General features: G+C 37.7%; 1 protein-coding gene across 2 annotated transcripts in view; it reads left to right on the forward strand.

Moving 5' to 3' along the window:
* LOC146512481 (melanopsin-A-like) overlaps positions 1 to 11,393 on the forward strand; it is a 35,008-nt gene that overhangs the window by 19,249 nt on the left and 4,366 nt on the right. The window contains exons 8-10 of one of the 2 annotated variants that reach the window (XR_014875833.1): positions 355 to 526; positions 622 to 810; positions 6,295 to 11,380. Coding sequence is in view for 1 of the 2 variants with exons in the window: in XM_085171269.1 (XP_085027395.1) it covers positions 355 to 526; positions 622 to 810; positions 6,295 to 6,366 (433 nt within the window). In the remaining variant the exon portion in view is untranslated. The remainder of the gene's footprint in view (positions 1 to 354; positions 527 to 621; positions 811 to 6,294; positions 11,381 to 11,393) is intronic. The other variant, XM_085171269.1, reaches the window with a different exon arrangement.

Consider the following 11,393-nt stretch of genomic DNA (forward strand, 5'->3'; position numbering starts at 1 on the left):
TTTTGTGTTGTTACATGAATCACCGAAGCAACTAGAAACTGAATAGTAGTAAATGCATTAGTAAGGCAATAATTAAATAGTAGTAAAAGAGCAGTACACTGAAATAAAGGAAAAAATAAGCATTGGTTGGTAAAATACCATTTACCAAACTTTAAGGAGCCAAGCCTCGTGACTACTTTATTTTTTGTGGTATTCTCATCTTGATAACTTTTTAACATCCTAATTAAAAGCTGGCATTTGTCTAATTCAGCTCAGCTTGTAAGGATTTCATGCAGCTCCACACTTCACTATCATGTAATTAAAAAAGAAAAAAAAAAGCAATTATGGATTGGAAAATTTCTCTGTCTCGTTCAGGTCAGCAATCAGCAGGTACGTTCCTTACCTCGGGGTATTGCTGTGTATGAAGAGCAGAGACCGTTTCAGCAGCAGCAGCTTCCAGTCCATCCGCCGATCAACCCTCACCAGCCAGTCAGAGTTCAAAGGCCCCAGCAGGACTCACAACTCTTCCCAGTCTGATAGTGAATCAGTGAGTGTGGCTCATATTTAATATGTTTTGTATTTTATGTCCTTGTACAAAGGTTTAAAATATGAGTTGCTGATTTCAGTCCTTTTCCATCTCAGGCCCAGTTCTCCGACACGGAGGAAGACTACTCTTCTCGAACTCCTGTTAGTCGTCACTTGTCCGGTGATGCCAAACAGGTGCGTCATGCTAGCCAGAGGTCAAAGGTGAGAGGGTATAACACAGAGTACGAGAGAACCTCTGCTCACAACGCCACCGATCCAGCAATATGTCACCTGTCACCAATCACTGTGAGTATAAAAGCCTCACTTGTGTAAAGGTATTGCTGCTAACACGACAAAAAGTTCCATGATTCCAGTCTACTTGATTTTAATTAGCTTTGTCTCCCCTTCATTCTCATCTCCTTGTTCACTTTGAAAAACCTTTCAGTGCTCAATAAGTGGAAGTCTCTTTCTCATCACCTGCACAGTGTCCTTCAGTGTATTAAAAGCCTTCAGCCTGTGTTTATTTTGGGGAAGAGAGTTGCACAAGGTTAAATCTGTAGAGTAAGGTAGGGAGTCATCGCAAATTATGTTTGGCTCCTGAAAGAAGTAGAAAGAAGTTTTGATGCATTTTGAATGGGTGTACAATGGCAGGCTGGAACAACACCACTGTTGATGTACTTTGTATTGAATATTCCCTCTAAATGGTAAATGGTAAATGGCCTGCATTTGTATAGCGCTTTACTCAGTCCCTAAGGACCCCAAAGCGCTTTACACTACATTCACACACACATTCACACACTGGCAATGACAAGCTACATTGTAAGTAAAACTGCACTGACAGTCTTTCCCTTGCAGATGAATTCATAGCACACAACCCTTCGAATGACAGTTTAACTGCTTCTGTGCTTGCTTGTGACCAGATGTCCCTGTTACTGGTTCAGACGTAACAAACTCGTTCACTGACACAACTGTTTGGACACAGCTCTAATCACCAGAACTCTGATGTAAAAGTTGTTTCTCAAGGACAGAGTTTACTTTCTTTGCAAATTTGAGGTCTGCTGTGAAACTGCGGTTAAGCTTGTGCTGGTAGTCTTGAATCGGAGGTGATAACTTTTTCAAATTTAAAACAGATAAAGTGTTTTTCTTTCTATTGGCAGAGTCGCTGGATTTTTTGACAGCACACATAGAATATATTTACTATATAGCAAACCCAAAGTTTTATTTTTACACCACATGGTATTTCTAAGTATATTTCTGAAGTATAGAGTGAAAAGGGGGTGAAATAGGACTCAGGCGATCATTTCTTATAAAATTTTCATGATATTTTTGATGGAAGGTTTTGCTTCTTGTTTGTTCATCAAAGCTGATCTAAATCCTCTTAAATTGTTGTTTGGGAGCTCAAGACATCGTCGATGTCATCATTGTTTAATTGCGTGTAACTTAAAGAGGACATATTGATGGGAGTCCACTTAAAATCCAGGCTAACTCAATGTTGTGACCAGGGACTGTGTAATTGTGTTTCTGTGGTGCCAGAAAATGACGCTGATCTTGCTGGTTTGACTTTGCATTTCAGGATCACTCATATTGTCTGGTTACCAATGAGAACAGCTTATTCTCACGGACTGCTATTGCTTTTAAATGACTCTCTGAAGCTGACATTTGCGAACTGTCTCAGTCTGAAATCTTCATGTCTGGAACTTTATTGTGATCACAGCTACTTTAAAATCAACCTGCGTATAAACTCTGCCATCAGAAATACAGTAAAATGAAGAAAAGAGTGTCATATTGGGATCAGCATGTATTGATGTCTACAACTCTGCATTATTACTCTATCACTAGTGACAAAAATGTAACTCACAGTTTCTCCACTGAGGGACATATGGTGTAAACAGCCAAGTGAAAGTGAATGTAAACCCACATAAAGTTTGTTTTTTAGACAGTGAGGGAGAAGCCAGCGACATTGAGGATAAAGAACAGGGGAAGATAAACAGTGGGTGTCATTGGAGCGGATTCAAACCTGGGCCTTACAGCATATGGGTCGCTTGTTCAAGCCGGTGAGCTAAATTAGCACCCCCACAAAGTGCAACTTTTAATTGCAAAACTCAGTAAATGAACAGCTGTAAGAGCTCACAGTGAAGGCAAATTTCTAAGGAATAGGCTGTTAAATGGACTATAAACTCTCACAGTTTACAGCACATAAAGAAGTCAGAGGAAGGTTTTATCCAAAAGTTTAACCTCCATCAATGTATTTATTGATTCAAAGGCTGGAAGTCACCTGTGGGTCAATCCATGTGGTTGTCATAGTTACATACTGTAAGTCGATCTGTTTGTGAGTAATAAACTGTCAAGGAGCATAAACCACCATCATAAAAAAGCACACATGCGAGTACCCAGGTCACGACTCAGTTATACCACCATGGTTTAAAGAAGTGAAACATGCCTAGCATCCTCTTCTTCTTCTCCTCCTTTTTATTTATTGGCTGCTTCCTTTAGGGGTCACCACAGCAGACCGTCTGCTTCCATCCTGTCATATCCCTGTTAACCCTACCTTCACTGCATCCATGAATCTTCTCTGTGGTCTTCCTCTTCCTCTGCTGCTGGAGAGCTCCATCTTCAACATCCTTTGCCCAATATATCCACGATCCCTCCTCTGCACATGTCCAAACCATCTCTAACTCTAACTTCCTCTGACATACCCATTTCTAATCCTTTCCCTTCTGGTCATATCACCTTTATTTTGGAAGATTGTCACTAGTACATTATTAATCCTCTGCATCTTTCCTCCATCCTCGAAGCACCCCTACTATCTTCTCAACACACCCTTCATTTGTTAGCATATGTCCATCTCTCTTGTACATGGGGGAATACTTGTATTGTCATCATATTGGTTTTATGCTCTAATTCAATCTAGGGAACGACATAGCTGTGGGAAAGTATGAAAGGAGTCAAATGTTGATGCCTTTGTTATGTGAACGATTGCAGAACTGGGAATGGATCCCTGAAGCTATGATCTGCAAATAAGTGGTTTTGTTACCATTTTCAAAAACTATTGCATCTCCTCCTCTCTATAAAACCCTGCCTTTCTCTGTGCCTTTGAACATGTCAGCCTGGAACTTCCATAAACACTTTGGGTTTCTGATGTGGACAGACAGCATAAAGCGGCCCTCACAATGCCATTCACACATCCTTTGACAGACAGCTCAAAATCCACAGTTTATGAGTAATTTGCGCTAACCCACATGTGACCTCAAGTACTTGTCCTGAGCCTCCCCACCAGACAATCACAGTTCTGTAAGCCTTTTTCTCCCCCCCTCTCTCTCTGTCTTTTATTAGTCAAGATCAGCATGCAATGGCAGTTTGTCATTTTTAGCTGACTGTGACCTAACTAAAAATGACAGAAGTTGCTGACGGCAAGTGAAATTGGCTGTCGAGTATCTTAAAAATAAGCCCACCATTAGTTTTCATTCATATCACATCTATAATTTAAGCTTTATCGACTTAGTTACTTTATCAGCTCTTTCAAGCATCACACATGTGTTTAATTTGCATTTATGTTGTTTAGGATATTAAAGTAATGTCATAAAATTTGTGCAATAAAATTTGAACACGAGCAGATAATTTTGCATGGTAGTGTTCACAAACTAAGAAACCCAGCGTACACAGAAGTTACCAGGTGTGTAATAGTTTCTGGTACTGGAGGCCATCCACACCAGCTGCCAGTGATTGTTCTAGCTTTTGGCAATTAAGTGGCAGAAGCCAACTGATCTTTTTATGATTGATCACTCTTAATGCACTCACATGCACAAGACCTCCTTAAACTGAGAGCTTCCATTGTCCTGTGTTACCCAGTGTTGCAACTGAAACCACCATGTAATTGAATCATCATGAAAATCTATATTTTAACTCATACACCATTTTAAACCATTTTTAATTAAAATTAATTAATTTTTAGTTTTTAGAAATTAATGGCTCATTGGCTGGTGTAGGAAAAAAATGATAAACCTCTCAATTCTGACATGTTCAGAAGCTAATTAACAACAATTTATTATTTAACAGCTCTTTCTGAATAATTCCTCAGTATCGTCTCACATTCTTGTGTCAAGTGTCACCCAGACATTTTATTTGTTTCATAAAAACCCGAAAAATAGCCTCATGACAGGCCAGTGATAGCGACAGGTCTTTTTATGTGGGACATGCAGTATATGGAGCATTTCCGTCTCCCTCTAATCATCTTAGTTCACAGGAATAAAAATAATACAAGCAATCCACATGTATGCGTGATGCAAACACACACATGCAGGCAAACCGCCATGCAGGTCAGCTTCACTGAGGACTCTGATAGAGAGGGTGCAAAGACTAATCCGGTAATCTGGGACTTTCAGACTTAATCCATAGTTTGCATGATGTGGCCCCGTGCTGCTACTACTACTACAAGTACTGCACTTGTTGGCAGTGGAAGAAAGCCCCTGACTGCTACCTCCATCTTTAGTCAGTAGTTTTTATACATGTTTACATGACATATACACTCAGACTGTTACCTATACACAGTCATCATGACTGTCAATTTCAATTTATGAGAGTGTTTAAGAGGGCTAGCATTTTAGCTGTACGATCATTTTTGTTGATATAGTTTGTGGTGCTGTTAAACTGCACTGAATTAAACAAGGTCCTGTTATTTAGCCTAGCATCAGTCAACATAATAAAATTTAAGTAAGCGACTACTTTGAACAGATACGTATAAAGACTGAACTATTTCTTCCATTCTCCTATTGAGCTAGCCAACCTGCTGTTTTACTGAGACATCATGAGCATCCAGCTCAAATTAAAGATGTGGATTAATTTTGATGGTGAGAAAGAGCATTGAAAATTACAGGGTTTTTAATAGTTTTTGAGACATTCTGATGACACACTGATTCAGATTTCAAAGGGCATTATATATATACATATATATATGTGTGTGTGTGTGTATATATATATATATATATATATATATATATATATATATGTGTGTGTGTGTGTGTGTGTGTGTGTGTGTGTGTGTGTGTATTAGCTTCATATATCATCTATGATATATGAAGCTAAAGTTTCATAGCAATCATTATATATGTCCAAACTTTAGACCATTTTTTTTTTTGCAAATCAGAGACGGTGAAGCAGAAAATTTGAATGATGTGAAATCTTGAAAATAAAAAAAAAGAAGTTTCTTTTTTGCATTGTTGTGAAATATAATGTTTTCACATGTTATAAAGACAAATATTCAGAAATTCTAAATAAGAATAATAGTTTAGTGTGTGTGCACAAATATGTTAAATTGTAGGAGTGATGGCCTTTTTGTTCATATTTTAACGAGCTAATACTTGTAGATTATTTTATGTATCTGTCTCAAATTACAGATCCTGATTCAATATTCATGGCAAGAAAGACCAGTGAAAATTTTAGGAATTTATCTGTGATCGTTTTTGTGTTATTCATTTTCAGTGTGCAAAAAAATGGTCTGAAAGTGGGTTGACCATTTTAAAAATATATTTTACCAGTGGTTTGAATATTTGCAATTCTGGTTTTATATACCAATATGTAGACCGACTTTAAAACTTTTTTATGCAATTGGAGCTGCTTAATTAGAAGACGTTCTAATAATTTGCTGATTTGAGAGGGAACGATCCTCATGTTTTCCTCCTTTTTTGGGACGGGTCTGGATTCAGTAAAAGTTACCAGAAGGCCCAAATAGCACAAAAGCTGTTGTGAGTATAACTGATAATAAATGGCTGTGTTTATGTGCACACTCTTCAGGCTCTGACAGAACCTGAAGGCATCTCCATGTCGGACATCAGTCTGCAGCCAACCAGCAATCTGCCAGCTTCTGTAAGAATCCACCAATCACCCTTTTTCTTTTTGCCACACATGTAGTAAATCGTTTTTTTCTACTAATAAATAGAATCTGTGTACATTAAACATACATATATGACCTCCATGATCCAAAAACTTCTAGAAATGTTCTTTATCCATCCTCTCAGAATAACTGTAACAACATCATATAGTACCAATCATTAATTCACCTTTATTTTTTAATGTTGTTTTTTCTAGCATGTGTACTTTCGTCCATTATGGTTTGTGTCCAGCTATTAATTTGGTTTATCACAAATTTCAAACTCAAGTACTACAGTATGAAGCACATTCTCAGGGCAGTGGATTCCTGCCAACATAACAAAAAAAGCAAATCTTCGTGTTTTTTATTAAACATTTTCCACATTATATTGAAAAATCTTGATACATACTCTGCTAAATTATTTCACTTTACCAAGATTCCTTTCCTCTTACATCACATTAGCTTTTCATGTTGCTGCAACAAGGACAAGACACAGTGAGGATGTTTTTGTGTATCATGGCTTTGGGCTGCTTTCATACTCTTTTGTGCTCCTGGAAATCATTATTGTGTTTGTATTTGATGTCAGATTAGACCAGTGGCTATCAATGGGAAAAGGATCCAGTCAACACATCAGTTGCTTTCATGAGATTAAGTCTGTATGTTGTTACAAGCACAAGTACTTATGAGCTGAAAATGCATAACAGTGCTGCATGTTCTCCCTGTGCCTGGATCGTTTTTTCCCATGTTAGGTTAATTGAGGTTCTAGGCTGTAGGTATGGATTTGTGAATTAACAGTCTCTGTGTTGTTCCTGTGATGGTCTGGTGATCTGTCAGACTGGCATTCAGCAGTTCAGTACAGTGATTAGTAAATGTACAGTTTTCTTTTGTCTACTTGTAAACTTTTCACTACATGATTCAGTAGCCGGTGCAATTGCCATTAGCAGCAATAACTTGAAGTAATCATTATTTTGTATTAGTAATTTGGTTTTTCACATTGTTGTGGAGGAATTTTGGCCCCCTCTTCTTTCCAGCATTGCTTTAGTTCATTGAGGTTTGTGGGCATTCATCCACAACTCTCTTAATGTCCTGCCACAACATTTCAGTCGTTTTAAGTTCTGGACTTTGATTGGGCCAAGCTTTAGCTGTCAGAGAGATAGACTTACATTTGATATGCTTTGGTATGCAGAGGAGTCCGTGGTGGACTCAACGACTGCAAGGTGCTCAAGTCCTGTGGCTGTAAAACAAGACCACTCCTTCAGTACCGTGCATAACAGTTGGTATGAGGTGTTATTGCTGATATGCTGTTTTGGGGTTTTGCGAAATGTTGCGCTGTGTATTTTGGTTAAACACGCCCACTTTGGTCTCATCTGTGCAAAGGACATTGTTCAAAAAACTCTCAGCTGACCTAAGCTGTGCTGCTTTCTTTCTAGAGAAAAGATATTACTTTTGGCAGTTCTTCCAAACAAGACATACTTTTTCAGTCTTTCTAATTGTACTGTTATGGACTTGAACATTTCACACGCTAACTGAGTCTGAGATTATCTTTCTCTGAGCATTGAATTGCATATCCACTGGTCTGAATGTTCCAGACATGCAAACTGCTAAAACTTCAGCTGCTATAGAGGTGTTCACACTGATGATCAATTAGTTGTGTACAACTGATTAACAGCGCCTGACTGACACTTACTTTTCTAATTCCTACAGAAGAAGTAATGGTTTTAAATTTTCTTTTTCATCGTGGGGCTGAATAGATTTGTTGCAACAGATGTATTTTTCTGTTCATATTAAGTTACTTCAGCATAACTGTATTTCACTTAACATTGTTTGAATGTATGAACATACACAGATTAAACCATAAAATGACATTCCTGCCAGTGCCAGTGTTTATGCACAAGTTAACCTTGTTCAAGGAGTTTTCAGTGTTCGTTGCTGTTGAATGAGATGCCACTTCTTGCTCAATAACTTTGATTTAATTTAATTTTTTTAAATTTTGATTTAACGCTTTGTGTTTTAGCCTGACCTCTCAACAAGTAACCTTCACCATTTAGGCCAACTCTACAGTAATGAGGGGGAGGACAAGAGACGCATTATGCACAACATTTGGCTAGCTATAATACTTAAACAGCCATCTATATACTACATGGTTTATTACAGTAGCGTTCCCTGCTGTAGCCATATGCTTCACAGTGATTGTACAATTGTCACAAGTGGGGTGGGTCTAGCTCAGGAGATGATCTACTAATCAGAAGGTTGGTGGTTCGATCCCTGCTCCAGTGGTTCAGTGTGCATGCTTAAGTATGAGATCTGAACTCTAAACTGTTGATCAGCAACTGTGTGTGAGTGGCCGATAAAAACAATTATGAGGCATTTTGTCTAAAGTGCTTTGAGTTTTTTCAAGCAGAGTAGCAAAGTATATAAGAACCAGTTCATTTACTGTTTACAACAAAGGTTATTATGGGTCCTTAAAGTGAAAAGCTCACTGGCTAATTAGGAGGTATCGCTCCGCCTCTAATTTCAGCTTCTCTCTTGGGCTGTGTCTTTGCATCAAAAAGGTTCTAGTAATTTCCTGGCTGGCTGGGTCTATTTCGTGCTTTGGTCAGTTGGGTTAATTGGTGATTCTAAATTGCTATGGATGTAAGGTAGATCAAGTGGGTAGACCAAAGTCCTGTGTGGGTAAATGTGTATTGCACTCCAAAGACCTCTGACAGGTCAGTAAGACTAAATGTCAGTCTATTTCCATTAACCTCTGCTCATTTTGTAATGAGAATGAATGCTCTCTTCACAGAAATCCAGGATTCGGAAATCTTTGAATCAGGCTTTGAAAAAATAAATCTTGGCCAGTGTTTCAGTTAACAATGCAGAGGGGCAGTTGTGTCCTAATTTCACTGTAGTTACAGTGTAGACTAGCTGAAAGCAAATGGCACATATTGGTACAAAGATTGTGGATGACTGTGTTATGTTAAGCTCATGGTCATGTGATCACCAAAATAGCTCTAATGGTCCATCCATCGATCCCTTATCCAGCTTGTGTCAAACTGAGGCTGAAGCTGAGGCTGGTAAAGAGGAGGAAAACAGTACGTCACTCTATCAGAGAGACATCAACAAGTTACCTAACATCCACGTCTTTGGTTTATGGGGGAAAACCCACTCATGCACAGGTGGATGCACAACCTCCTGCTTGGCAGAGAACACAGAAAATCTTTAACCCAGCTGGAGGTTCAAATCCCACTGGGATGAAAAGGAAACATTGCTAACTTCTGCATAACTGTGCATCCATGTAATAATTAGTTTTGGGTTACTTAAAAGGAATGACATTTGGTGTACATAAAACAGAGCTACTTTTCTTTCCAATAAATGCAAATCATTGTATTTGCTGTGTTTATGGATTTTTTAATATATTTACATATTTTAACATTTATGATCTATGCATTGGAAAATTGTTGGTTTACACAGGTATGATATAGGCTAGGGTATTTTTTCACTGCACGTTTGTAAATTATATGGAAAAGGAGGAAAACCGTAAGGATAATCAATGCCGTTAATGATGGCTGTATTCCATTTAGATGAGCTAAATAAGGGGATGGTAATGGTACATAGTGGTTCACTGATGAGAGTCTGACTTAATAGAACAGTGTTATCATTAACATAGCACCACTTGTGTTTTTCCTGCTATGATGAGTCAAAATATGTGCAGAGAAGAAGGTTTGTTGGCAGTAGTTTGATTTTTTGTCACCACTTTAACATTTAAATAATATTTTCTATCAGTCTTTCCCAATTGTCTGCACTAATTTTTTTTTAGGTTTAGTTTAAAAGGCTGACTGTGTAGCTGAATAGGCCAATAACTTAAAATAAGAGGACAGTAATTTAAAATGATTGGCAAATATCTTTAGAAATGTTTTCTTTTGCCGAGTCTAGGAGATCTAATTAGCCGTGCTTTCTGTCCATTCATGGTTAATTCATTTTCTGCTGCTCTGACGCTGCTTTATTAATCAAACCTTGTAGAATATCAAAGGCATGAAGGGTGCTTCTTGTCAACCTTTCTCTTACTATCCACACCCAAACCTATAATTAGAATATAACATAAAAATAAGTCATATTTTCATATTATTAGCACTTGTAGTTCATAAAGATGAAGATGAAAAAATATTGCCAAGAACAACCTGAGTTTGAACAAGTTACTGAATTACTTTCACAGCAAAATTTTTCAATGGCAACTTTACAACGTAAAGTATATAAAATGTCTAAAATGATTTACTTGTTACATGTAGTGTAATTTGAGTGTATTTAGCCCTTTCTCATGTTGTAGGTGTCCAATACAACTATTTGGTCAAAAGTAAGGCACCCTTTGGCATTTATACTGCATTTGGACAATGTAACAACTTTTTTTCCCCTGAATCATATCTATCCTATCAAAGTGAAAGTAAAAATAGAGTGACTTGTTCCTCCAAAATCCTGCTAATTTTGTATCCGTTTAACCATTAACAAATTTTATGGATACAGTAGAGAAAGTGAAAAAAGAAAAAAATACTACTACTATGAGAATTATAAATATTCGATTCAATTCATTTACTTCAAGGCTCTTTATATTGTCAGGCAAAGACCCTACAATAATACTGAGAAACTCCTAAGAATCAAACGAACCCCTATGCTAAAGCACTTGGTGACAGTGGGAAAGAAAAACTCACTTTTAAAAGGAATAATCCTCCAGCAGACTCAAGGATGGGCAATAATCTGCCATGACCCTTTTAGGGGTGAGGAGAGGAAGACAGAACAAAAGATATGCTGTGAAAATGCACAGAGGGTTATAAACACATAGAAAACAAAAGAATTGGATGAAGAAGAAACACTCTGTGCATCATGGAAAGCTCCCAGCAGCCAAAGCCTAATGCAGCATAACTGAGTGAAGATTAAGGGTTACCTGATCCAGTTCTAACTATAAGCTATATCAAAAATCAAAGTTTTAAAACTTTCTTAAAAGTAGAGAGGCTTTTTGTCTCCTGAATCCAAAGCGTGAACTGAAAGC

Source organism: Neolamprologus multifasciatus, chromosome 8, assembly GCF_963576455.1.
Source record: "Neolamprologus multifasciatus chromosome 8, fNeoMul1.2, whole genome shotgun sequence".
Lineage (NCBI taxonomy): Eukaryota > Metazoa > Chordata > Actinopteri > Cichliformes > Cichlidae > Neolamprologus > Neolamprologus multifasciatus.